The sequence below is a fragment of the Fistularia commersonii genome, chromosome 1 (genome assembly GCF_037954325.1).
Source record: "Fistularia commersonii isolate RoL2024-O1a breed Wild chromosome 1, RoL_Fcom_v1.0, whole genome shotgun sequence".
NCBI lineage: Eukaryota > Metazoa > Chordata > Actinopteri > Syngnathiformes > Fistulariidae > Fistularia > Fistularia commersonii.
The window spans coordinates 18,510,182-18,535,368 of NC_141284.1; the positions used below are offsets into that span (position 1 = coordinate 18,510,182).

Sequence of the window (25,187 nt, forward strand, 5' to 3'; positions counted from 1 at the left end):
ATTGCACTCACCGTGTGTGTTTATGCGAGTGTGTATTTTCTCATGTGTGCATTTGCATACATGAAGATATTCCCACGTGTGCAGGTCCCTGTAAATGATCTGCGCTGCATGCTTCCGTGCACACAGCCTGTAATTATGTTGAGGTACGCAGTTTGCCCCACCAGTAGGATGATTTGCTGCATACACACACACACACACACACACACACGCAATACTTAGAGCCAAATTAGGAAACAGTTTGCGACAGTGCCAGCAAAGCATAGCTAGCTACTTTATGCGCACGGTGATGGGGTTCAATGTCCCTTTATCCATCAGGGTTGTTTTCCAGATTATTTTGTTGCTTCCCGGTTATTCCACAAATATCCATCTTGGATTGGCAGCTCATGTCAAGGTCAAAAGCCAGTTGTATTTCCTCTGTATGTAGTTCGGTAGAGCTGTGGTCTCACACCACACTTTAGGAAAAAAAAAAAAAATGCAGGTTGTGTTTCATCATACTTGTTACTGATTGGCCAGTTGGATGGGTGGGCGTGTGCGACATGGGCGTGCTGATAGGGTAAGAAAAAAAGATGAGAAAAGCAAGTTGACCGGAGGGATCACAGGATGCTCCTCTCAAATCAAAATTGTATCTCATGAATTGTGACATTTTTCTCTCAGTCGTGGAACTTTTGAACTCAAGGAAACTCTGTCCCCGAGAGTCCATAGCTCCACCCCCACGCCGCATCCCGACGTCTCAGCCTTAAAAAAGACACATTACTCAGGGCCATGGTTTATTTTTATTTTCTTTCAAACAATGATTATCTTCATTTAAGATGGAGGGGCGGGCTGTTGTTATGGTGACATAGATGTGTCGTGTATCTGTAAAGCGAGTTTACATTTAGTTGCTTTTTCTCTTCCTTGCCAGGAGCTTTGCCAATTAAATGTGTGTTTTGATAAGGTCCGCTCCTGGAAAAGCTGGACGTTCCTTGAGTTTATTCCGTGACTTTCCGAAGACTGATCTTGCTAAAAATAATTTCAGGTCAGGGTCGTGTTTTAGTTTCCCTCCGGCGCAGCTGTGAGTGGCAGTTTCCCAGCCTCTGGGGATTTTGGCCCCCGAGCGGCGATGGTCTGGGATGCCCCATCTTGGTATATCAGGCAAGGGGAGTGGCAGATCATTTCCTAGATCTTTTCCAACTCATTCCTGCTCCATTTGTTGTTGTTTTTGTTTGTTTCTTTACTAATCATCACATCCAGTCACCTAATTAACTTTGTGTTTTTCCCGCAGTGACTGATGAGCACTGTTCTTTAGTTTTCTATTCCACTCTAACAAGACATTCTTCTGAGGAAGCCACTCTTGTTTTATTGCCTCCATTATTATTTTCATCCAGTTTTATCACACTCTGGTTTGATAGGCGCTTGACTTCCAGTTAAGTTCAAATAATAAACTTTTTTTTCTTTCTTTTTCAATGGCTGATTACAACTGAGCTCATTCCAAAGTATGCAATCCCTCTGTTTTCATTGTTAAACAGCATATTTTTAATTTTGTAAATATTTCCGTATTCCATAAAGGAGTTGGTCTTAAAAGTCCAGGTTGTGACATTTATTGAATACTGTACTGTAACTTGTTTTTTTTTGAAGGGATTTGTGTGTGTGTGTTTAGAAAAAAATTTTTTTTTGAAATATTGTCCACAATGTTAGTACAGGAGGTCCTTGATGTTGGAATTTCATCCATACAGCAGTCAGAACTCACATACTTTGGCCAAGCAACCAGCTGATGTTTGTTGGTGTTTCGCCCATTTCTGAGCATTTTATTATATCTAATTACCCTTCCATTTAGTTGTCTTTCTTTTCATACAAAACACAGCCATCAGAAGAGTCTGACTGACTCTTTAGGCCATACAGAAGGGCAAAAAGTTTCCAAAAAGATACACAAACAAAAACAAAAATACAAACGGCGAATGTGAACAAAGCCGTCTTCCTCGTTTAGCGTTGCGTTGGGACGTATTTGTCCATTACTCTTGCCAATTTTTACTTAGCAAACTCCATACATCTGAGTGATGGAACAACACTTCCCTCATAAATTTATAGGAGATGGTGGCATAACCATGAAACGCTGTACGTCGAGGACTTCTTTCACTGAGGACTGGCTTTAATGATAATACAATTAATCTACATTTGCAAAACATAGGCCTCACCCTCTCTACCTTTTGTATGCCAACGAAATGGTTAGTTACAGACTTTCTTGCATTGAATACTTAACACCAATATGAATAACAGGATGTGTGTATGTGTATTTCTGTGTGTGTTGACTGTTTCCAGGCAAAGAGAGGCAGCTGAAACTAAATTCAGAGGTGAAAGAAAGAAACACCTTGAAAGCCATTTCCTTTTTTAGACTGGAAGGTTTGTCGATGCCAGAATGAGAAAAAAAAAACAACAAAAAAAAAAACTGTTGGCAGCTTAAATTCTGACGTTAAACCTCTAGAACATCCTCTCAGTGCTCCTGGTTGACTGCGGAGTCTTAATCCTGTTACATCCCCAAAATATCCAAATACTTCTTATTTTTTTCCATTTTATCTTTTTTTCTGTGTCTTTGTTTTGGCTTCTGCTGGACAGTCATTTCAGGCTAAAAATAGAAAAATTTACTTAATTAGCTTAACCATTGTCAAGAAGCGAGACGAACATACACTGCATCCCATAATGTGGAGAGAATAATCTCACTGTTGGTTTTCATTTCTGCATGGTCACACCAGTGTCACAATGCATCAAGGTTTTCAAGCCTCGGACTTGAAGTTTCACTGCCCAGGAGACAAGGGGGTGCTAAAGTAAACCTGGTGCTATAACCCCCATTCCAAGATAACGTTTTAGTGGGGTTCCACATGAGATTCTACTGGCTCCGTCCAGATTTGAGTATACCTCCTGTACCATGTCAGCTGATTTTGTTTCTCCCAATCATTCATTTAAGGGAGAACCAATGACATCATCACACCTTCACCCTGTGAGAACTCCTCTCTCTTTTTTTCAAAAAAAGGCTCAGAGAAATGCTGTGTCAAGCAGCTAATCTTGACATTTTGGGTTGACTCAGCTTCTCCGTGTTAGAAGGGAGGAAAGATGGATCCTGCTTGGGTGCTGACGTCACCCAGCTTATTCCAGCGAATCTTTATGCCAAAGTTGCGATCTAGTTCCCGAGAGGTCGTAGCTGCGAGTCTTAAATCTTTCAGCAAAAGTTTTAGCTTTTAGCCTGAAGTCCAGCTGACAGTTGGTCCAGAAACCCCACCTATGTTCCAATCTTGAGTCATAAACTTCAGCTCCAGGTTACCTGAATCGACGGCTTAGCGGCCAATCGGCACGTGCACGTCAAGATCTACCTGTGACTAACCTCCACACTGCTTCCTCTTTCTCATTGTTTCCCTAGCAACTGTTGAGGGAGATGCAGCAGATGGCCAGTCGGCCTTTCGCCACCATCAATGTCGCCTTGGAGACAGACGAGGAGCCGCCTGACCTGATAGGTGGAAATGTCAAGGTGAGTGGTGTTTTTTTTTTTTCTCATAACTGTCAACGTTAAATCTCAGGGGGTTTGCCCTGCTCTTTTGATGGCGATGACGAGGTAGTTCGCAGAGGGAACTCAGCCTGTCACTGCTTTCACTTAACTTTGGTCCAGAGTTGCCTATTTTGCTCAATTAGCAAGCATTGTGGAGGCGGAGCATATCTTGTTGGCGTGGCTGTGGCCAAGCGCCGTCTAGGCAACTGGGCGGTTTTAACAGCGGACTGTACAGGACCTCTGTACAGGGAGAGACGGTGGTTTTGAATCAGAATGAAATGGTTAACACCTGCAGACGGCGGCAATGTTCCGATGGAGGATTTCAAAGGGAGGGGCATCGCACTCTCGGGACTTCTCTGAAAATGGGGCATTAATTTGATTTTCCCCTTTTGAGGAACAGCAGGATCAAACTTCAGTACTTACAGATATTGATTTTAACCGACTAGGTTAGGAAGTGGTGCGTTCCAAAGGATCGGGAGTTGACCCTGCTACGATTTAAATGTTTGATGTGCCTGATCTTTCCTTACAGCTTTTTGCTGTCAAATCTTGTCGTTGACTTAGTTTGTTTCCTTGGAGACGTTTCACCTCCCATCCAGGAGGCTTCTTCAGTTGTAATACTCTGTGAAAGCCTTTCGTTTCTGCTCTCCCAAGTACCAAAAGCTTGTATCTGAAGTTTTGGGTAAAATATTAAAAGCCAGGAATGAGCAAACTAGCAAATGGTGCGAGTTTTAAATTTTCTATGCTAAAAAGAAAAATATGTCACTGTGGCTAAAGACAGTACAACTCATCAATATGAGACATACTTACAGAAAGTACTTAGTGACATTTTAGGGGAAAGTACCATTGTACTATAATTTCCGTATCTCAACTTTTCCAACATATTTCACCGTTTTTTTCATGAATTGATGCCCTACTTTGTCATGCAAAAGTGTCATACATGTTGTGAAAATAAATCCATAAGTGTACAGCATCACTAAAGCTAGCAGAGTCTATGTGTAACAAAATACACATTTCTTGACCTGTTTAGTACAGCTCAACGTGCTGACAAAACAAACACACAAGGAGATGAATACATCGTCACTAAATGTAAGCATGGCTAAACATGCTGCTCACATTACAGAAGCCAAGTGTACTTTTCATTTTGACACATTGGGAACAGCAAGTGGTCTGAAATGCTACATTTTCCCCAACGTTTCTGTCCCGCACTCAAACATGGGTCAATATGACAATGCATTACGGTTGCCAAATATCCCTGTCTGTTCTGCACGTACAGCAACACACATAAGCTAATGTATTGATTGTAGCGCAACAAAGTTAATTTTAGCGTGAAATCGGCATCCCATTAGCTCCAAGAGCATGTGGGACGCTCACTGTAAGCTTACTATGAAATTAATCACACGTCGAATTGCCAGTAACATTGTATATGTATGATATGTTAACAGGATTTCTAATTTAACCCCACAGGGTTAGCCTTCAGATGCTGCTTGAGGTTGGCGGTATTCTTTCCACGTACTTTGTGGCCACCATCTCCCTTTCCAGTGCATTCATTTTTTTTTTTTTGCTGGATCATATTTAAAATGCGCCCCTGAACCTTCTTGTCGTTTCACACTACCAAGACCCTTCGTTGATGCTGCCACCGTGGTCCAATGTCTGTGCAGATTGACCGCGGGTGTGTTGAGCAGAATGCCAGGTGGTGGGCGTGACCGGACAAGGATAGGCTGCAGAAGCATTGCAGATACTTTTTAGGTTTTACTTGACAGATTGCACACACAAAAAGCAGAAATTTCATGCATTTAGAACGTCTTGAGAGGCCGACCACTAACATGTATGTCCATTTTTATGTCTCGTCGACCAAAACTCACAAAGGTCTTATCACGCTTTAGCCATCAAATTCCCATGTTTATCTCATTACAGTCTTGTTACTGTCATGGAAAAAACGGTGCATCAACGAAATAATTTTAGCATCGCCATCGTTATTAACGAAAAAATTTTGGCATCGCCTCCGTTGACAAAAACAACACTGCGTGCCAGCTGTCTTTTTTTTTTTCCAGAGCTTGGGGACACACAAATGGCTAGAAACCTGGGAGTGCAGTATACATCCAGACACATGAGACTTCACCGAGTCAGGTGCATAAGATGGCCAGCGGAGAGAGGCCAGCACTGGAATTATGTATTCAAACGGATGTGCTCTGGTCAGAACACAGGCTGCTGCATTCTGAGCAGTCGGCAGGCCTTGGACACTCTTCTTTGACAGCCTGGATAAAAGGACAGTTGCGATGTCATGAATGCATGGAATAAGATATCTGCGTCCTTAAATGAGTAGACAGGTCTGATCTTTGCCATGATTCCTAGATGGAAGAAGGCAACTCCGGTGACCTGTTCAATATGAAGGTTGGAAGAAATCGTCTTGTCAAAGAACATATTAAGCTTCCTTACCAAGTCGTTGCACCAAATAACACTATCCAGAGTAAAATTGCACAGCCTTGCAGGTCCAGTGATAATCATCTCTGTCTTGGCTGAGTTCAAAAGCAGGACATTTGCTGATAACCAGCTCTTAGCAGCAGCCAGACAGGTAAGACATTTAAATGCATCCAACCCATCTGTGTTTAATGGCATATACCTCTGAAGATCATCTGCATAGCAGTGAAAGTTCATTTGAAATGAGCACGGAATCTGGCCCAGTGGTACCATGTATGTGGAAAACAGCAGCAGACCCAGAACAGAACCCTGTGGAACCCCATACCTCACAGCACAGGGCTCTGAATCCTGAGTACAATTGAACATAACACTGTGGGATCTCTCAGACAGTTATAAATCCTACAACTGGAAGACATGAAGTGAGCCTAAAAAGTTTGTCAGTCTGCCAAACGTTCATGATGATCTCCACTGTCAAAGGCAGCACTCATGTATTCTAATAAAAACTTTGACTCGGAGTCCACTGCTAATGACTATTCACCACTGCTAATGACTATTCATTTGCCACCTTTGTAATGGCTGTTTCAGTGGAGTGATTTGCTCTAAAAGCAGACTGAGGTTAATCCAAAGGGTTATTTGGTGATAGGTATTGAAGAAGTTGATTTGAGACAACATTCTCAAAAACTTTGACAGAAAGGCAAGGTTGGAGATGGCATCCAAGTCCGGGTTCTGACCACCCCAGGTTAGAAGCACGTTGGGAAAACTCCTAAAGAAAGTGATAAATATAGACTATTCAAGACATTAGGCCCTAATCCTGACCATAATTCTTTTTACAGCCTTAGCAGGCAGAGGATCCAGTGAACAGGTTGTACCTCTGGCTGCCATAACAACCTTGGCAAGAGCTGCCAGAAAAAATTGTTCTTGAATCTTGAAAGCAGTGCCATTCATTTGCCGGCCGAGCAACAGAATGTTCAGCCTCATCTCGGAAAGATTTAATGATCTTGGCCCTGGTGTCCTCAAGCTTACTGTCAAAATGCACTAAAAAGTCATGTGCAGACAGATCAGTGCTGCTGACCACCTGCTTACGCTGGGTGAGGCCAGAGAACATGTCCAATACTCTCTAGAATAATGCTTTTTGTAAACAGTCAAGGTAGAATAGTATGCTGCCTTTGCATGTGACATTATGTCTGTTTGAGATCAGACTTTCTTTTCATGCCTGGTTGAAAAACCTCAAGCCTGGATTTACTCAGGTTTTTCTAAGTCCTCATTTAACAAAGGAGTACAGCTATTTTTGAAGTGCGTAAGGTTTTTTTTTTTTTCAAGGGGCCAGTGAGACCACGAGACACTCGAGTTCTTTAAAAGTGCATTGATTGATTTGGGTTTGGTATCTTGGAGGTTTCTTAATATACTGCAATTTTCTTAGATATGGAAAATTAAAAAAAAACAACTGCCTGCCTGGCAGGGAGGCGAAAAAGAAAAACAACGAACTAAAAAAGTGTGGACGTTCGTTACGAACAAACTTGTCCCAAGCGCATCGAACCATCTGTGCTTTTCGAACATGAAGTCTGAATAGGCGAGTTGTTTTGCTATTGATTTACGGTCCTTTTGAACAGAAGTGTAAGTTCCATCGGGAACTTGAGTGGAAGATCTGCGATCGATGTTTATTAAGCTAAACTGATTATAATCTTACAGTCTTTTAATTTATTTTTTTATGGGGCCAAATCTCATCAGACCCACGAGGTCACGTCTCGTTCTCCGGGCCTCTGGGGCTCCCTGTCTGTCCCGGGTCCCTGAAGTAAACAGGATGGTTCTCAACCAAAACTTCAGCGCCAGATGTTTTTAGCCGGATAAAACAAGGAAAAAAAAAAAAAAAGAAGCCTGGTGTATGTTTTGGGGATACAGAACCGGGGATGCATCCGATGGATGCATCCGATGGACAGGGGTTTTGAAATAGACGGTTGTTTGTTTTTGTAGCTTTAAAGAAGCCAAACAGCGGTTACATGACGGTCACACATAGGTAGATGCAATCAGTTAGTATCACAACATTGAATAAATTAGACTCTTATGATTTCTTTGTTTCCGTCCATCTTTGTTTAGAAACATTTCATTCTTTCAGTTTCATGGATTTGAATTCTACTTACTTCTTCATCAATCGTTTTGTTTTCTCAGTCCCTCTTCTATTCACCGCTTTCAGGGTCTTTTTTTCCCGTCCCTCTTCAAGGTTTCTTTTCCTATTAAGTTCTCTGATTTCCTGTTTGCATCATTCCTTTGTATTTTTTCTACCACCACCACCACCATCAACCCTGCCTCCAGTCTGACATGCTTACTTTACCTTAGATTTCTCCTCTAATTTACTCCCCCTCCCCCGATGTTTATCAGCCGTCTGCCCGTCTCCTGTCCCCCTTATCTGCTGTGTGTGTGTGTGTGTGTGTGTTTGTGACTATATGTGTGTATAGATTGATGTGTTGGGGGGCCCCGTGCGAGCAGGGGGAGCCGCGGCGGCGGAACAGAAACAAATCCCGCCTGTTGCCGTGGATATCAGACGCCCTCTGCTTCCTCCTCCTCCTCCTCCTCGGCGGCGGTGGCACTGCCTTTTCTTCTCCGCCCCGCCTCTGTTCTCCCGCCGGCCCCGATCTCCTCCTTGCCATCGGTGCAGGAGCGGCCTTGTAACAGAGATCCAATTTAGATCTCCCTTCTCACCGTCCGGGCCGCTGAAGGCGGAGACTATCCTATCTCTGCCTGCCTCAGATTGAGCGTCTCGGAAGCTGCTCCATCCTCTTGTTTCCGCACCGGTTTTTATCGGGGCACCGCATTGCGCGTTCAGATCCGCGTGCGGTGTTTTCACGATGGAGGGGTGGCACAAGGCGAGCCGCCGATGTTTAAAGTTGTTTACAGCCCCGATGGAGGGTCCGCAGGCCCCGTCGATGAAATATATTCACCCGGCTTCTGCCAAATGGCATCTCAGGCAGATCAGTGCCAGTGTTTACTTTTGTGCTTTGCCTTTTATTACACACAGCCTGATAAAACTAATGCAGTACGTTACAACTTGCCCCATCCCAACCCCTCCCCCACCCCCTATCCCATCCAGCTTTATAGAGCTCCCAACCCATCCCTTGGCTCCTGGATGTAAAAATCCAATTGTTTTCTGCATCAGGCTGTTCAATAGTGGCCGTAAAAGCTGTAAAGCTCCGGGAAAATCCATATTCTGTCGGCCTTGTTTTTTAAGACGCGCACATTTTAATATTTGCAACAGCCAGAAGAAGGCGGGGCTGAAGACACACAAATTATCATGACAGTCCAGGGCTTACTTTGTTTAAAGATGAGTGTAACTTTGCAACGGATTCCAGGATTTATTTCGTAACTGCGATTTATGAGACAGAGGGTCTTCTGCCATTGGATTTGTCTTTTTTTACCCTTTCATTTTTGTCTTGCGATTATTCCTGTATTGATTGATTTATTGGCAGGCATCAATCATGACATGGCGCCTGCTGCTTTGGCTGTTTGTTCTTTCAATGAAAAATAAACATTAAAAGAAGAGGAGAATGGCTTCTTCTACGGTTCATTTGACTCATACACAGTTTTTCTGTCCCTGCCAGCCATCTCCGTTGCTCCATTATCCCTGCTTAGCCATGTGGATCATAGCAAGGTCACTGTGCTGAGGGAGAGGGAGACATGTTTGGGTGCCGGGTCTATTTTTAGGGCAGACGTCGTGTGAGTCAGGTGTTCGGCACGGCGCTGCCGATGCAGACACACAGCACACTGGATATAACAGATGCAACGCTGTGAAGAGAGGGCAGGATCAGGCGTGTGGTGTGTACTCTCCGGAGGTTCACTCTAGAGACCTCCAACCGCGGTTTATCACAGGAATGTGGGAACGTTGTTGATGAAGTTTAATTCTGTGGGTTGTGGCCCTGTTATTTTTTATACCCTTGGTGTTGGATTGATGGATGTTGACGGGTGTTGACGAGGACAGAACAATTGATTTTGTTTCTCCGATCCAATTTGAAATGGTCTGTAGTGGCTCAGTGGTCAACACGTCTGCCTCACCGCAAGAAGGACCCTGGTTTGATTCCTATAGGGGCCTTTCTGCATGGAGTTGTTTGTTCTACCTATGTCTTTGTGGGATTCCTCAAGGTTCTACGTTTTCCTTCCACAGAACGAAACACTCAACAGGTTCATTGGCGACCCAAAATTGCCCAGATGTGAGAATGAGAGAGTGAATGGTTGTATGTCTCTATATGCGGCCCAGTGATTAAGATAAGATAAGATAAGAACAACTTTATTAATTCCGAAGGAAATTGTTGTGCCAGAGTTACAGAAAAAATAACAGTAATAAATAATAAAAAGAAAAAGGCAGAATTAGAAATAAAAATAAACTATAAAGTGTCTCAGTGAAACTATAAAGTGTCTTAGTAAACAAGTGATAAAACTAAAAGTGTCTTAGTAACAAGTGAGGTAAGGAGTGCACAATAGTATGATAAAAGGAAAAATTGTAGTGTAGCTGTTATGAAATGAAATATTGCACAGTTCTGAATATTGCACAGAAATTGATTGATCCAGGATGTGCCCCACCTCACACCTAATGACAGCTCAGCTCCAGCGACCCCTGCGACCCTGAGTACAGGATAAGCGGTGTAGATAATGAATGAATAGATAATTCATCCGTTCACACCATGTACCCATTATCCTGTATCATAGTGATGGCGGGAGGTCGATCCCAGCTGTGGCAGGAGGCCGGGCTTAATCTGGATCGATCACCTGTCGGTCACAGGGCCGCATACAGAAACATCCGACCATTCACCGTCATTCACACCTCCGGACAATTTTGGAGTCTTTGAAGATGGAGAACCTGGAGAGTTGGTCCTGCTGGAGCAAATGAACCATCATGGTACCAAATGTACCCATGCCAATCTGACGTGGTCACTTGTTGCTACCTTCTCAGAAGGGTTTAATACTGTGTTGTTTCATTATTGAGCCAGTGGAGAAATTAGAGAGCTTCTCTTTAAAAGAGATCTGGAAGAGGAGTGAGGCCACATGTGGGATAATGGGTGTAGAGTGATGCATGCGTGTCAAAATTTAGCTACTGTTTCCCTGGAAACCTGGCGATATCCGGGTTGAAAAACCTTTTTCAGGCACCTGACTGAGTTCTCTGAGATTCTCGCTTCAACGGCCAGAGTTTGCTTGAGCCCAAGTTTCTGCCTTCTCAGGCCTCCTGCAGCGGCCTCCTCCGTCAGGCTTGCTAGCGCCTCAGCAGTTCCCTGAACATTTTCCAGAAGTCCCTGCTCATGGTACCTTCTGTCAGCCACCCCGTTTACCTCTTAATCCCCCAATAAAAATCCAAGTACTGAACCACAAACTGTGGTATTGGTCAAAATCGTCATACCTGCAAGCCATTTGACCAGAGAACAAATAAACTGGCCTCACGCAAGTGATGTGCCGTATTCATGCTAACCACATTGCAATAAAGAAACTTGTGTTAAAAAAAATGTAAAAAAAAAAAAATGGCGCAATGCAGTACAGAGAGGAGATGATGAAATGGGAGGGTATTCATGATGGGCAGTGCAAAAGTGTGTGTGTGTGACGCCCAGTCACCAGGCCCCCTGAATAAGTGTGTTTAGAACTGCGTGAAAATGGCTCTCCTGTGGCCGATGTGTTCAGATCACCCTATGCCCCATTCCTTTCCCCTCCCCCTCACCTTCCCCACCTTCACTCCCCAGTGTTCTAATAAACATATTATTGATGTCATTAAATTCAGTTATCCTGTCAGCAGAGATGTAATGAACGGGTGATTTAACCATTGACTCACAGCAGGTTCTCGACCTACTGTGCGACAAAGCAACAAATTACCATGCCTTTTCCTCCCCCACCTCCTCCTCCGGCTGCTGCAGAGGCCCCGGATCCCCATATCCATCCATTCAAAAGACTGACATTTGAATTCTGTTGAATAAAATCTGTCATATTTGGGTGATAATTATCCAATTTTGGCCTTATTTTTTAAATTAAGATTGTGGGAGGGAAATGGAGGGGGGGGGTGACGTCCATTGACTGTCTACAGCAAGATGAGCCCTTTGTTTCAACAGAAGAGTGTTTAAAAGAGCGGTCGCTGGCCTTAGGAGTTAAACGAAGGAGAGGCGCATTTGAAAAAAAAAAAGCTATGGAGGGTTTTGCTCAACTTGTGCAGCACAGCAGCGGCCTTAGAGCCACAGGCCTATGATCAGATCCGTCTTCAGATATTTGGCTTCTTCTTCACTCGGGCAGATTTCCAACCCTTTCATCCGATTTTGAGCTCCCGAGCAGGTTTTTTTCTTTCACTTTTGATTTTTGATCTGCCTCTGAAGTGTTTTTTTTTTTTCAAGATTCCGGGCTGGCAATTTTCCACTGGGCTTCCATTCGTTAGTTGGAGAGCCTCTCAGACCCAGGACTGGCGTCCAGCTGCCGCCATGCCTTTGCCTGCTGTTTCGGCGCAATTCCCACACCAGTATCTGTATCTGTGTAAATACATAAATACAAATAAAAACTTCACTCAACATGAAATGAACAATAAATAGAGAAAAAAATAGATATAGGTTTGATAAATGTTAACAACCCATCAATGAGTTCTCCCCGTATAAACAAATATAATGTCACTTCCTTCCATTGTTGCCCCTGATTGCACCAACAGTTGGCCGATTTCAAACTAGCGCCAAGATGGCGTCTCAGCTGTTTTTTATTCCTCTCTCATCAGCTGTTGTCCTTCATAAAAGGAACTTTTACAGACACGCTGTTGTGTCACATGTGTTTAGTCACATGACCTGCAGCATCTACATCAAGCTCCTAATAGCTTCGTGCTGAAAGATCGACTACAAATCAGTTCCTTTTCCCGCCGGGGTTACGTCCGGGGACCATTTCGATCTGGCCTTGGGGTTGTGAGGTGTTTTCAGAGGCAAACATCCATCTTTATTGAATTTTTTTTATTCGTGTGTTTCTATTTCGATTGTTGACAGCAGGCCGACAAAGCATATTTTGTGACAAACTGAACAAGGAACCATCCAAGTGGGTGCGATGAGAGTGGCTGAACGTCCTGCATCATGGCGATGGGGAACGGGACTCGCTCTTGTGGCTAACCGCGGTAGCAGGAAGAATATGGGAGGGTTGATTTGTCCCCAGCTGCTACTAAAGTAGAGATGAATGCAGCGGATGAAAGAGTCGCATCATGCAGCTGTAGTTTGTGCCCACATCCTTGTGTGTATGTGTGTTGTCAGTGTGTGTTGCAGTGCTCAGCCGTGATCCTACATTCTGGGCTAATTACTGTAGGTAATTTAACAAACCTTCGCTGCTCTGCCTGGCCAGTCCAGATAACTCTCCGGAGTGGTGCCGGCGTGGGGAGCAGGGCATACGGGGATGGGGGGGATGTTAAAGGGTGGAGGCTTCAACACAGTAAAACAAAGGCGTCTGGTGGGGAATGTTATTAACACACAGCCTCAGAAGACAACGGCGGATGAAGACACCGCTACCTTTGGGGAAACATCTTTGGTTGGAAAAACATACACATTTTCAAGCTGTTTTAAAAAGAGGCGTAATTAAATTTTTCAAGGTGCTTTTGTCCCCCCCCCCACCCCCCCTATAATTTTTTCACTCAATTGAGGAGGAGACAAAACCCCTGAACATGTCTGCTGAAGGAGATAAGTCACGTTTTTGTAAAGTGTCTGTTTTTTGTGGGATTTTTTTAGTTATTTATTTATTTTTTGACAAACCGGAGTGAATCACCTGGTATGAAGCTCTGTGGCTGAAAGCAGCCAAGGATAGGTGTTCCAACCGGGAACATCAAAAGAAACAGACGGTTAACTCGTCGGGCAACCTGCAAACCTTTCAAATGCTTTCCTCGCGTCCAAATACCCCCTCCCGAAAAACAAGTGTCAGCTCGAGCCGGGAAATGGGAACTATCTATAAAAAGCAAGGCAGCAGAAACTGGACTCAGGACATGTGCCTGAAGATGTCACCAGAATTCATTTTTAGTCTTTGTATATTGTAGTTTTGTTTTTTTTTTTAAAAATGGGGTCCAGTCCGAGGCCTCAGTAGAGAGGGCAAAATAATGTTAAAAAAATCTCTGAGCTGGCTACCTTTTAAGCTAGTATATTTTATCCTTAGACCTCAGGCAGCCATGACATCAGACTGTGGTTTATCCATCACAGAAGAAACAATATTAGCTTTGCGGGGGGGAATCAGATAAATGCTAAGTGGGACTCATTCAGTAGAATTTGGATACTCTTGTGAGTTTTTAGACATTATGTCATTAGTGCTTCCAGAACAGTAGAGCAGCTGGAATACAGCTTTAAAACAGTTTCACACTTTTTATACATTGAACATGCTAACTGAAAATATTGAGCTGTCATCTAATTAACTATGTGTTTTAGGTATTTATTTTCTAACAGCCTTGACGCTTCAATATCATGTGAAATCTGAGCAAAGCGCTGAGGTAATTAGCAGCTCGACCTGCCACCATTAAACCGATAAATGTCGCTCCTCTGTTGAATCTGACCTACTCAGATTTTTTTAAAGCTTCCCCCTTGGGGACCTTTTTTTTTCTGCAGTTTCTTGTACTCTTCCTTCCTGAATTTGCCCTCATGTGGGCTTGCTATATCCAGCACTATGACTGCGTCTTTCCACCACCACTTGGTTTGCCATCACCAGTTTGTCCATTTGGAACTGGAAGTCCCACTGGATCTTGTCTGTAGCCTGCAGACTCCTGGTTTTCTGCTTAGTGTATAGCCTTGATTTAAAAATCAGACAATGTGATTTTCTGGATTTTTTTTTGCATTCTAGGCCTCTATCATCTTTTTAAGTGGTAGAACTTGCACAATCGGTGGCTGACGAAATACTTTTTTACCCCACTGTACATATACATATACATGTGTATATATATATATATATATATATATATATATATATATATATATATGTTGTGTATATAATATTATAAAATGTGTTGAGAAATTAAACTTGTTTCCCTGTCAGTTAGCGCAGCTTATTGGATAAAAGCTAGATAGTCATAATGACGGAAAGGATTCCAGGGTGGAATAAACCACTGCCGGTTTAACACATTAATAAACACCACATATTCTAATTTCAACAAGTTTAGGTAGTATGGAGGTGACTGCGGAACCGAAAGTTGGAATGCATTATGACATCACCGTTGGAGTAGTTTTACACCTTCATTGTACCCTTTGCCTCTTCCTTGGTACTTCTGCCAATCTTGATGAATCCATAACATATTTCAAACTCAAAGTTTCGCTCATCGCCTTGTCAGGTTTTATCTTCCAGCTCGTCTCTCTCATTGCCAGCACCGTTTGGTTTTTGTTTTCTTGCATTTATATTGGCATTTTCCATAACTCCAGTTCCTTCCGGTTCCTGAGATGGTTTTATTACCCCCCCCCCCCCCCCCCCCAACCCCACCCAAAGCCCACCTGTCAGGTCTTCATCGTTCATTGTCTCCTGTAACAACCACCCGATGGAGAGAGTTTTTTAGTGCATGTGTCAGACGGGCTCGTCTGCGCTCGTCCTCAACCTGCTCGGCTGTAAATAAGTTTAATAGCTGGCTGGTTGACGCCGCCCATCATCTTCCCAGCGGTGGCCGTGTTTGTTTATGGTAATTAGCATTGTTACACGCAGGATGGATACAATCAAATGTAATTACTTTGTCGTTTAGGAAAAGTAGTTTTGACATTCATGTTTTTTTTCTCCTGTTTAATTTGTTTGAGTCTTCGGACAATGTTGCTTGATGACAACGTTTCTCCCCGGGTTCCAGATAGTTTTCTGTGTTGAGGAGTCAACTCATGCCGGGTTTGTTGGGTTTTTTTTACCGTTATTTTTTAATGCCAACTTCTGCTGCAAGCTAATGGGAAAGCTCTCGACCAATCAGAGCCCTCTCTGACTCCGGTCTCTGGTCACGTGACAGATATACCTGGTCAATGGTGATGTGTTTTCTCTCAGTCGTCTTCCCCTTCTTCTTTCTCTCCCAGCAGCTACGTTATGTAATGGGTATCATTTATAGATCACAGCGTTGAGATGCATCTGCCAGAGACTTCAGAGTCTATTTCACCTGAGAAAAAATACTTTATTTACTTATTTTTGTTCATTTATTTATTTTGCAGGTCTCATTGAGACAGGATACTGTGAATAACAAACAGGCAACAAAATGTCATACAGAGCCAAAATTAGATGATATAGGACATGTATCTATGCTCAGTATATTTATAATCGCAAGGGCTGAAAGGCAGATTCTCCAGACAGGATTAGGAATCTAGTAATTTGTTGACACTACGGTCTGAAGAAAAAAATAAATGAAAATAAGTTTGCAAATTTTACTTTTATGAGTAAATAATACTAAATTATCTGTATGGATTTATTCATTGTCTCCTGACTTTTCTGATATCAGGGCAGGTGTTCAAGTTCTTATTCATTTGTCAACTTTGTGCTTGCTCTTGAGTTCCAATGAAAATGTATAATTCTAAATGTCTTGTTGAATTTTGGATAGATTTTTTGGAGGGAGAAGTTATTTAATTATCCATCCATCCATCCATCCATCCATCCATCCATCCATCCATCCATCCATTATCATTAACCTCCCCTCAGTCTGGGCCACTCCTCCTCATTCCTCATTTTGCCGTCAGCCTTTTCACGTGGCTGTAAACGAGTGAACCTGCTGGGAAGAGATGAAGAACAGGGCACAGACTAAGAAACTAAAAACCGGAAATGACAGTGAAAATTATAGTTTTATGACAAGTGTTACAAAAGTTCATATTCATCCTGTGGGTAGATTTGCCCCTCCTCCCCACAAAGACACAGACAAACGAACAGGCACGCACACACACACACACACACAAACCAGGGACAAACTCAGCTCCCCCAGATGAGATTAGCGTTCTTGTGATGTTGTCGACCAACATCGTCAACTGGTGATGTATATGAAAAGCACCTGCAAGGGGATGGTGCTCATTACTGTAATTCAGCACCTTTTTAATTGGTGGGTGTGTTGAACTTGCAGCCCGGCAAGCACTCAACAGGACAGCGTTGACGTCAGCACCGTGTGCCCCCCAATCGCCCCTCAGCGACAAATAAAGTTTTTTCTGATTCTGATTCTGCACCCGACCTGTCCGTCCATCTATCTGTCCATCCTGCCACAATCCATTTATTTCCGTACGAACTCTTCCACCCTGTCTCAATTCTCAGGGGGTGTTCCAATGCTGTGTGTGTGTGTGTGTTAGTGCATGTGCCTGACAGAGTACAGGATCAACACGGTTGAAAATGGCTGCAATCTCTCTCTATATATATCATACACTCACACACACACACACACACGCACACAACCTCCCAGTAACCTTCTCTGTCCAAGGATGCATTTGAAAAAAACAAACCACATCCAGTTCTCTGCATAAACACAATTCGATACTCCTCTGTGCAGTAAATCTCTGACTGCCAGCTTTACTTCTGTTTTTTTTCTTAAGAGAATATATATTTTTTTGCTTTTAAATTGAAAATGTCATGGGCCTTTCAGTTTAAACTGAAACATGAGGTAAATTAAAGTAAAAAAAAAGACAAAGATTATGTAAAATTAGTGTGGGGAAAAAAACTGAACATCAATAAATTAAAAAGGAAATTACCCTTAAGATGTTGCGTCTTGATTTCTCTAAACCCTTGCCTTCATTCTGCTTAACCGTGCCTTTTTATTCTAATTTATGGGCATTTTTTGTTTTTCATGTTTTGTAGTTTGATACAAATACAAAACCGGAATAATTTCACCGACTCTGATATAACATAATCCTGTTTGATGTCATCTGGACTTGATTACCACGTCCAGTCTCTGGCGTCAAGGCTTGCAGCCTAGAGAATAGCGACGAATAACTTTGAAAGTTTGATATTACTAAAATTCATCAAAAGCAAACAAGCACATGGTCCTTGTATAAGGACATGTTGTTTAATAATCATTAACCTTTCAAGACAGTGATTGTTTTTTATACTTATTTCAAGCTGACCAAACCGTAAGAAGTGGAGGATAAAATGAAAAACTTGATCGGAGATCAAACCGCAGAGAATGGATGTCATGCATTGTAGTCAGATGTTTCCTGAAACTCTGTTAGCAGGATGCTAATGATGTGCGAGGGAGCTAATTGAATCCAACGGTTAACATCACTGTGGTGGCGCAAACACTGCGGATTCACAGTCCTTTCACACCAAACTTTATGCACGCAGTCGTTTGTGTGTGTGTGTGTGTGCGTGTGTGTGTGTGTGTGTGTGTGTGTGTGTGTGTGTGTGTGTGTGTGTGTGTGCGTTTGTGTGTGTGTGCGCGTGTGCGTGCTTGGTGTCAGGGGAGAGGGATATTAGTGTACAAGTGTTGGTGCAGGGGCATAAACAAACAGAATCCCTGCCTCTGTTGGTTGCAGTGAACCCAAACATGCAGTCAGATACACTCACAGCCCAGGCACACATATATACATAAACACATACAGAGGCACACACGCACACACACTTTTTGAGTGCTTTTCCTGCGTACCTGTGTGACAGCCTGTGAAAGGTAAAGCCTGCGAGACGCTCTGCGCCTAATAAACGTGTAAAATAGGTCATAGCTTGAATAGTATTACAGCCTTACTTACCTGCACAGGTGTGTGTGTACATGTCTCTGTGTGTGTGTGTGTGTGTGTGTGTGTGTGTGTGTATTACCCTCTGGAGTTGCACAGTTGCTGGGCCTCTGAACTGGAGGAAGGGATTGAGGTTGGTGGTCTGAGACAATGAGCACAGGACAAACCAGAAATCTGCTGACATGCGACCTTTAACTGGTCAATTCCCTTTTTTGTTGTTTGTAAGCAACAAGTGAAATGTTTGAATAGTAAAAAGATGAATGAGTAACCTTTAACTTATGGGAGTATAAACTCAAGCTATGAACATAAAGTTAAATTGCTTCAAGATATTAGTCTCTTTTGGTTTTCTTTTAGCATTAAAAGCAGCAAAAAGTCACCTGAAATGTTTTAATGTTCAATGTCACAATATATGGTTTATATCTTAGTCATATTTGAAAATATTGATAAAATAAATAAACAATCAAAACTTTATTATCATTTATGTATCTGTAATTCAACCTACTCTAGCAGGTTTATAGCACATCACTTGTCAATAGGTGTAATCGAGAGAGTGAATGAGCGTATACCTCAATATGAAATCCTGTGATTGATGGGTGACCTGTCAAGGTTAAAACCGTCTCTAAACCATTGTCAGCTGGGATTGACTCCATCACCACTGCCACCCCGAGTGCCAGATAAGTGGTGTAGACAATGAATTATCTATCCATCCATCCATCCATCCATTTTTCTGTTATTTGGTATCAGTTCTCCTTGTCCTCCAAAACATGTCATTTGAAGTCATAGAGAGGTACAGAGAGAGAAAGATGGAAGGAGAGAAGATGCATCTCTATGCCACGTGACCGTTTAAGCCGATAAATACTGAGTGAAGACTGCCGCTGTCATCTCATCCCCACAATGGCGTGAGCTGGCACAAGGTTGTAAGAGTGTGTCCGATAATGGGAGGGACCGCCAGCAAACCCCGCCCCCCCAGTGACACCCTGCTGCCGTTATGTAACATTGCCGTTGTATTTTTGTTTTTTTTTTTCATTGCAGGCCATTGAGCTTGTTTCCATGTCGGAGTGTGTGTCTTGACAGGGGAAAGCCATGATTGAGGGTGGAGCGCCGGTGAATGGCGCCACGTCACTTCCCAGGGGAATGTAGGCGACCGGCGATCTAATTCTTTTTCTTCACTTTTCCTTTCTTTTTGTCTTCCCACAGTCGGTACCGAAGCCCATCGCCCTGGAGCCGTGCTTCGGCAACAAGGCCGCTGTGCTCTCCATCTTCGTGCGGTTGCCAAGGGGCACCGGTGGCATCCCTCCTCCCGGACAGTCTGGTGAGTTGCAGCCTGCTCAATCCCTCCATTCCTTCTCGCTTTCCACAAGCATCTTTCTTTGTGTTGATTCCACCATCCCTTTTTTTTTTTAATGTGTTGAGCCTTTCATTTCACTCTTCATCTCTTTTCAGCTTCCTCATCTTTTCATGTGTTCTTTCTGTCTCCCCCCACCATCTGTTATCGGTGTTTAAATACCACAAACACACAGCGCTTTTCATGTGAAATATGAAAACAAAACAAAAAAAAGGTTCCTCCGCAGACACACGAGAACAGAAGGAGCAAACGTGACAAAGGGACGACTTAGTTTTATACTGGAATTAAACGTGGTTTTAAAAAACAGGAATCAGGGTAACTCTAGCAGGAGCCTCTAAGAAGCCGGTGCCAGTTCTCCTCTCAGTTCCGCGGCCCTTTCCAATATCTTGGACTGATATAGTTAGAATGTCTTTGACAACAAAAAAAAAAAAAAAAAAATGAAAGAAAATGAGTTTGAACTTCTTTGGTCTATATTATTTTAGCTATGTGTTGGTCAGGTGACTGGCCAATAAAATGTCAGGAAATGTTCATAAGTTTCAGTTTATCTATGTCACACCAGACACAACAATGTGAATTTCACTGGTGTCTCTAAAGAGAATAAAGGATTCGCCACATATCTTAATATGCTTGTCAGGCAGGGCACGGTTCCATGCCATTTGATCCAGAGAATTGCAATCGATGGAGAATCCACAATTGTGACGCGAGTGACTGATGTCCCTGATCAGTGCGGGTGGAGAGTTTCCCCGATGCATTGAGGTTCAGTAGAAATGTCACTTCTTCGATATCAGAAGGTCCGTCAGAACTAACCCTGAAAGGACAGATGTCAAAGCCTGCCTGGGGTCATCCAACCAGCGTCTCCTTGAAAACACGATTTTTATTTATTTTCTTAACACCGCAATTCAAAGCTCTATTCAGGAACTAACTGGAAACTACGATAGACTACCATAAGCTTTTAGAAGAACGGTAGAAATAATGCGTCAAATTGAGTTGGATGTGCCGGATGGGTCGAGTCATCGCTTGCCAGCTCCAAAATCCACGGCATATGATGGGAAAGTCAAGGATTGCTCATGAGGGCAACATCCTGGAAAAAGTTTCCAGAGCTCAGGCGAGATCCCTGGTTGGACACCAACAAAGTTAGTGATGCCTTATTGAGCGATCGCTTAATTTTCTGGTTCCTTGTTCTTGTGACACTGCCAATCCCATGCAGAATATTGTGTCCATGAGGGTTCTCCGTCATATCGGCTCATGGTTCCTTGTAAAATCTCAATGTAGCAACTAGATCTCCAGTTTGAGGAAGATGGCATCTTTGACGCCTCTCAAGAACTACCTGTCTTGACTTTAGGCCGTCATCATTTTTGAATGAGTGACCCTTGACCTTGGGATATCAACGGATGCTCATCAAACTGTCATCCTGTTAGAGGATCATACAGACGCAGTTGTACCTGGAGGCCGTGTGACCCTCATTTGAGAAAATGAAAAAAAAACCTTCTGTTTCCCGCCACTTAACTGTGTTCTCTGCCGGTTCAAAGGTGCCAGTTGTGCCCAATGCTTTTGGACCTGCTGCCTGGTGATGGGATGTTGATTGCGCCTGGTAAATGCCACCTGTCAGTGCCGAGTGGCAACTCCCCGGGGCTGAGGCTGCAGGGCTGTCAGTCAAACCACAATAAATGCCCCCAAATTTGTCTGACGAGGGGAAACATAAACAGCGGCTACCGGATATTTTCCCATCAAAGAGATTTATTTCTTTTCTGCCAAGATGACAGGAGGCGGCGAATCAGGGCGGGCGTTTGAGACGTGAGGGGAGGGAGGGGGAGGCTGAATTGTGACAATATTTATTCTTTATTTTATTTATTCTTTTTCAAATTATTGAATTATTTTTGTTTAAAAGCGAGGGTGGAGAAGACGGGGGGGGTGGGGAGTGGGTGGGGTCATGGCGTTTTATTTCTTCGAGTCAGCCACAGTCGTGAAAGCCCAAATATTCTCTATGATGACAGAGTTTTGCGAAGTTTACTGACAATCGAGTCCGAGTCCTTGTCCATGTTGTAACAGAACAATTACAAATGTGGTCTTACATTGAATGGTTGCTAGGACTACATGTAAGTATCCCCTGATAAATCAGCACAATGCTGGTGTTGGAGATGTTCTTTCAGATGGGGTTTGAGCTTTTGAGTGGTGCTGTTTTTGAAAATACCGGCGTGAAAATTATGCCAAACTAAATATGTGAATTGGCACTTTTGACTTTCACATCAGATCAGGCAAGGCCTGAGTTGTCAACAATTGCCACTGGTGCAGATGACCTACCTTTAGGGTACCAGTGGCTATTGGGCTGCTTTGTGTGGAAGAAGGAGAGGAGGAAGGCGAGTTCAGAAGCAGAGAGAAAAAAGGAAAGACAAGAGGTGGTTGACTTGCTGAGAGAAAGGGTGGATATACTGTGTCCAGGAACTTCAATTGGAGAGGCCAGAAACTTAGGAGGTTTTAAGTTGCCATGGTATTGAAAGGAAGAGTACAAGTGATCCTGAAGGTGCATTTTGTTCAGACTTTTAGGAGGGATGTGAGTTGGAGGAGAAGGAAAATTTCAAAGCGTTTTAGGTGACATGATTCAGACTGAGGAATGAGAGATTGTTGAAGGATGGAGACTTCACTGGACGTGTTGGTGCAGGTAATAAATGCGATGAAGAAGTGATGGGTTGGGTTAGTATCTAGGATTGGAACCCATAGGGATAGATGATTTTGGAGTTTGATGTCCTCCTGGATGGGGACTGAGATGTTTTCTTGGGTTGAGCCGGAGTGGGGGATGACCAGCTGGCAACTCCATTGCAACACCTCATTAGTTGTGTTTCCCTGCCTCATTGGATGTTCCGCCCTCTTTTCAAAATACACCCTTAGCTAAGGCTTCCCCACCACAGGCTGGGACCTGGGTATGTGTCACCCTGGAAGCGTCATATGGTCACTTGGCCACCCATACCGTCTCCTTCCGCTTCAGCCACAGCCATTGGCCACTTCTATCGATTGTAATGTCAAGCTTTTTAATAGTTTTCCTTTGAGCCTCTCCCTGGATCTGAACCTCCTTTAGTAGCCTTGAGGTGGAACTAGCCACAAAGCCTCTGTCAAAATCTTCTCGTCTCAGCAACTGGACTTGAATTTCTTAACTTGAAGATATTTCCCCCCTCATCCGAGAGGCTTCTTCAGTTCTAATGAATTATGGGGAGTTTCCGAATATTACTGCCAGGTTTTTGGGCGGGTCTCGGTTATGGTGGCAAACCTAGACTTAGACCAAAGTCCAGTTGCCAAGACAGGAAGATTTCAACGAGAATTCACCATGACCTGGATAACCGAGAACCTCCACAGACATACATAGCCTCTGCAGCCCACTTCCACTGGACACACATATACATTCCCAGTCCTCTACTTCGGCCGACAAGTTTACATATTGCAGCCTTTTTCCCTGTCAGCTGTCAACTCTGCAATGAAGATGCGTTGACAGGATTTAGACCAGAGGACCAGGTCACTGAGCAGGTTTGTCACTGCGATTTCGGCTGGGAAGGTGAGCCTCTGACTTAAGTCTGCTTGCATTTCCCAGTCCCGGGCTATATTCAGTGGGCATGACTCTTGAGGCGAAAGATTGGTCGGCCGTCTCTCCCTTTCCTGGACGAAGGATGTTGGTTGCCAGGAAATAGTCCGGGTCTCTAGGGACATGGCGTTGCTGGTTACCCTCTTTCTCTCCGATGCAGCAGCTAGGCACCTAAGCACTTGCTTGCGGCACCAGGTGTATCTACCTTGAGTAAGGCTCGTCTTACACCCCACCAAGATGTGCTTCATGGTTGCTGGGGCAGGACAGTGGAGACAGGCTGGATCCTTTTCAAACCAGATATGTAGGTTGGTAGGAGTGGGCTGGACATCATATGTGGCTCTGATGGTAAAACTCAGCATTTTGGCCAATCACGTTCCACAGCTCGCTCCAAGCTATCCTCCTCCTTTCTACAGCACCCCACCTTGGCCAGCAGCATTGCATGGCTTGGGATACAGCTATGGCACACCTGTCTGCTTCCTCCTGGTGGTGTATCTCCTCCACCGCTAGGCATCAATGTTCTGCCAGAGTAGCCTTCAGCAATGTGGGTGTTGTTGTCCCAGTTCTTGTAGAAACACAGGTATAGTTCGCAGCCAAATATTTCCTAAATTTGAAATACAGTTTCAGAGCAAAACAAAAATATAAAGTCATAGATTAGCTTGGAGAAGTATAGATTTGATCAAATTTAGCTCCTGAGAAATAATTTAAAATGTCGTGTGTTGTTTTCAGTAGTTCAGCAGATTTAAAAGGAATATAGAATCCATGAGTCAGGTCAGAAAAGTAAACACAGGAAAGAAGAACTAAACTGGTGAAAGTAAACTAAACATGAAAACATGATCAAACCCTGTTTGGAGCAGACACTGATTGTCCAGGCAGGAGTTTGAAGAGAGACTCTCCCTCTTTTTGTCTGTCTCCCACTTTATCCCACTCTTACCCACTCTATCTGTCTCTTTCTTTGTCCCTTCTTTCTCTCTCCCTCCCTCTGCCCCCCCACTTTGTGTTTGCTGTGCGCAGCCACGGCGATACTTGAAAACCCAGGCTTCTGAGCCATCCCTGGCTCCACCGCCCCTCCTTTACCTCTCAAGAGTTGTTTTCTCTTGTTTTTCTGTTTCTCCCGTTTTCAGCATCTCATCCTGTTCATCTCTGTACTTTAAAAAAAAGTCACTTTTTTTTTTCTTTCTCCTCCTTTTCTTTCTTTCCCTCACTTTCTGATAGCACCAGAGAATTTAGAATTTCATTCCCTCTTTTCATCCACCGCTCTGCCACCCTTTCCTTACGCACTCCCACCCACCCCCATCTCACTCTCTGAGACTGCAATGGGGGAGACGGAGTGCTCCGATCGTTTTATCATCTCTTTTATTTCTTTCTCTCCGCTTCTCTCTGTCATCTCCTTCAAGGACTCGGAACAAGAACTTTTTTTTTGTCAGTGCCTTGTATCCCCCCTCCCCTCTCCTCACCCCCCATTGGCCTGCTGCGCTGCTTAATTAGTCCTTAACAAGTCCTTTTTTGTCACAACAAACTGCCTCAGTTTCCTGGGACCCCCCCCCCCCCCCACTCCCCCCTTCTAAATTCCTCCCATCCTCTGTCTCCGGCTAGCTCCCCCCCATTCCTGTTGTAATGCATTGTCCTTGTGTCCTCATTTGAGGCTTTTAAAATGCAATGCATGGGGGCCGGGCTCGGAGTGTGTTACTTAATTTCATTATTATTTTTTTCTCACAAAAAAAAAAAAAA

At 43.6% G+C, this 25,187-nt stretch overlaps 1 protein-coding gene across 3 annotated transcripts in view; it reads left to right on the top strand.

Moving 5' to 3' along the window:
* atrn (attractin) overlaps positions 1-25,187 on the top strand; it is a 128,450-nt gene that overhangs the window by 100,332 nt on the left and 2,931 nt on the right. For 2 of the 3 annotated variants that reach the window (XM_086152461.1, XM_086152471.1), the window contains exons 27-28: positions 3,389-3,496; positions 19,741-19,855. In XM_086152461.1, the coding sequence (XP_086008587.1) occupies positions 3,389-3,496; positions 19,741-19,855 (223 nt within the window). Of the gene's footprint in view, positions 1-3,388; positions 3,497-19,575; positions 19,648-19,740; positions 19,856-25,187 lie in introns of those variants that run through there. The other variant, XM_086152481.1, reaches the window with a different exon arrangement.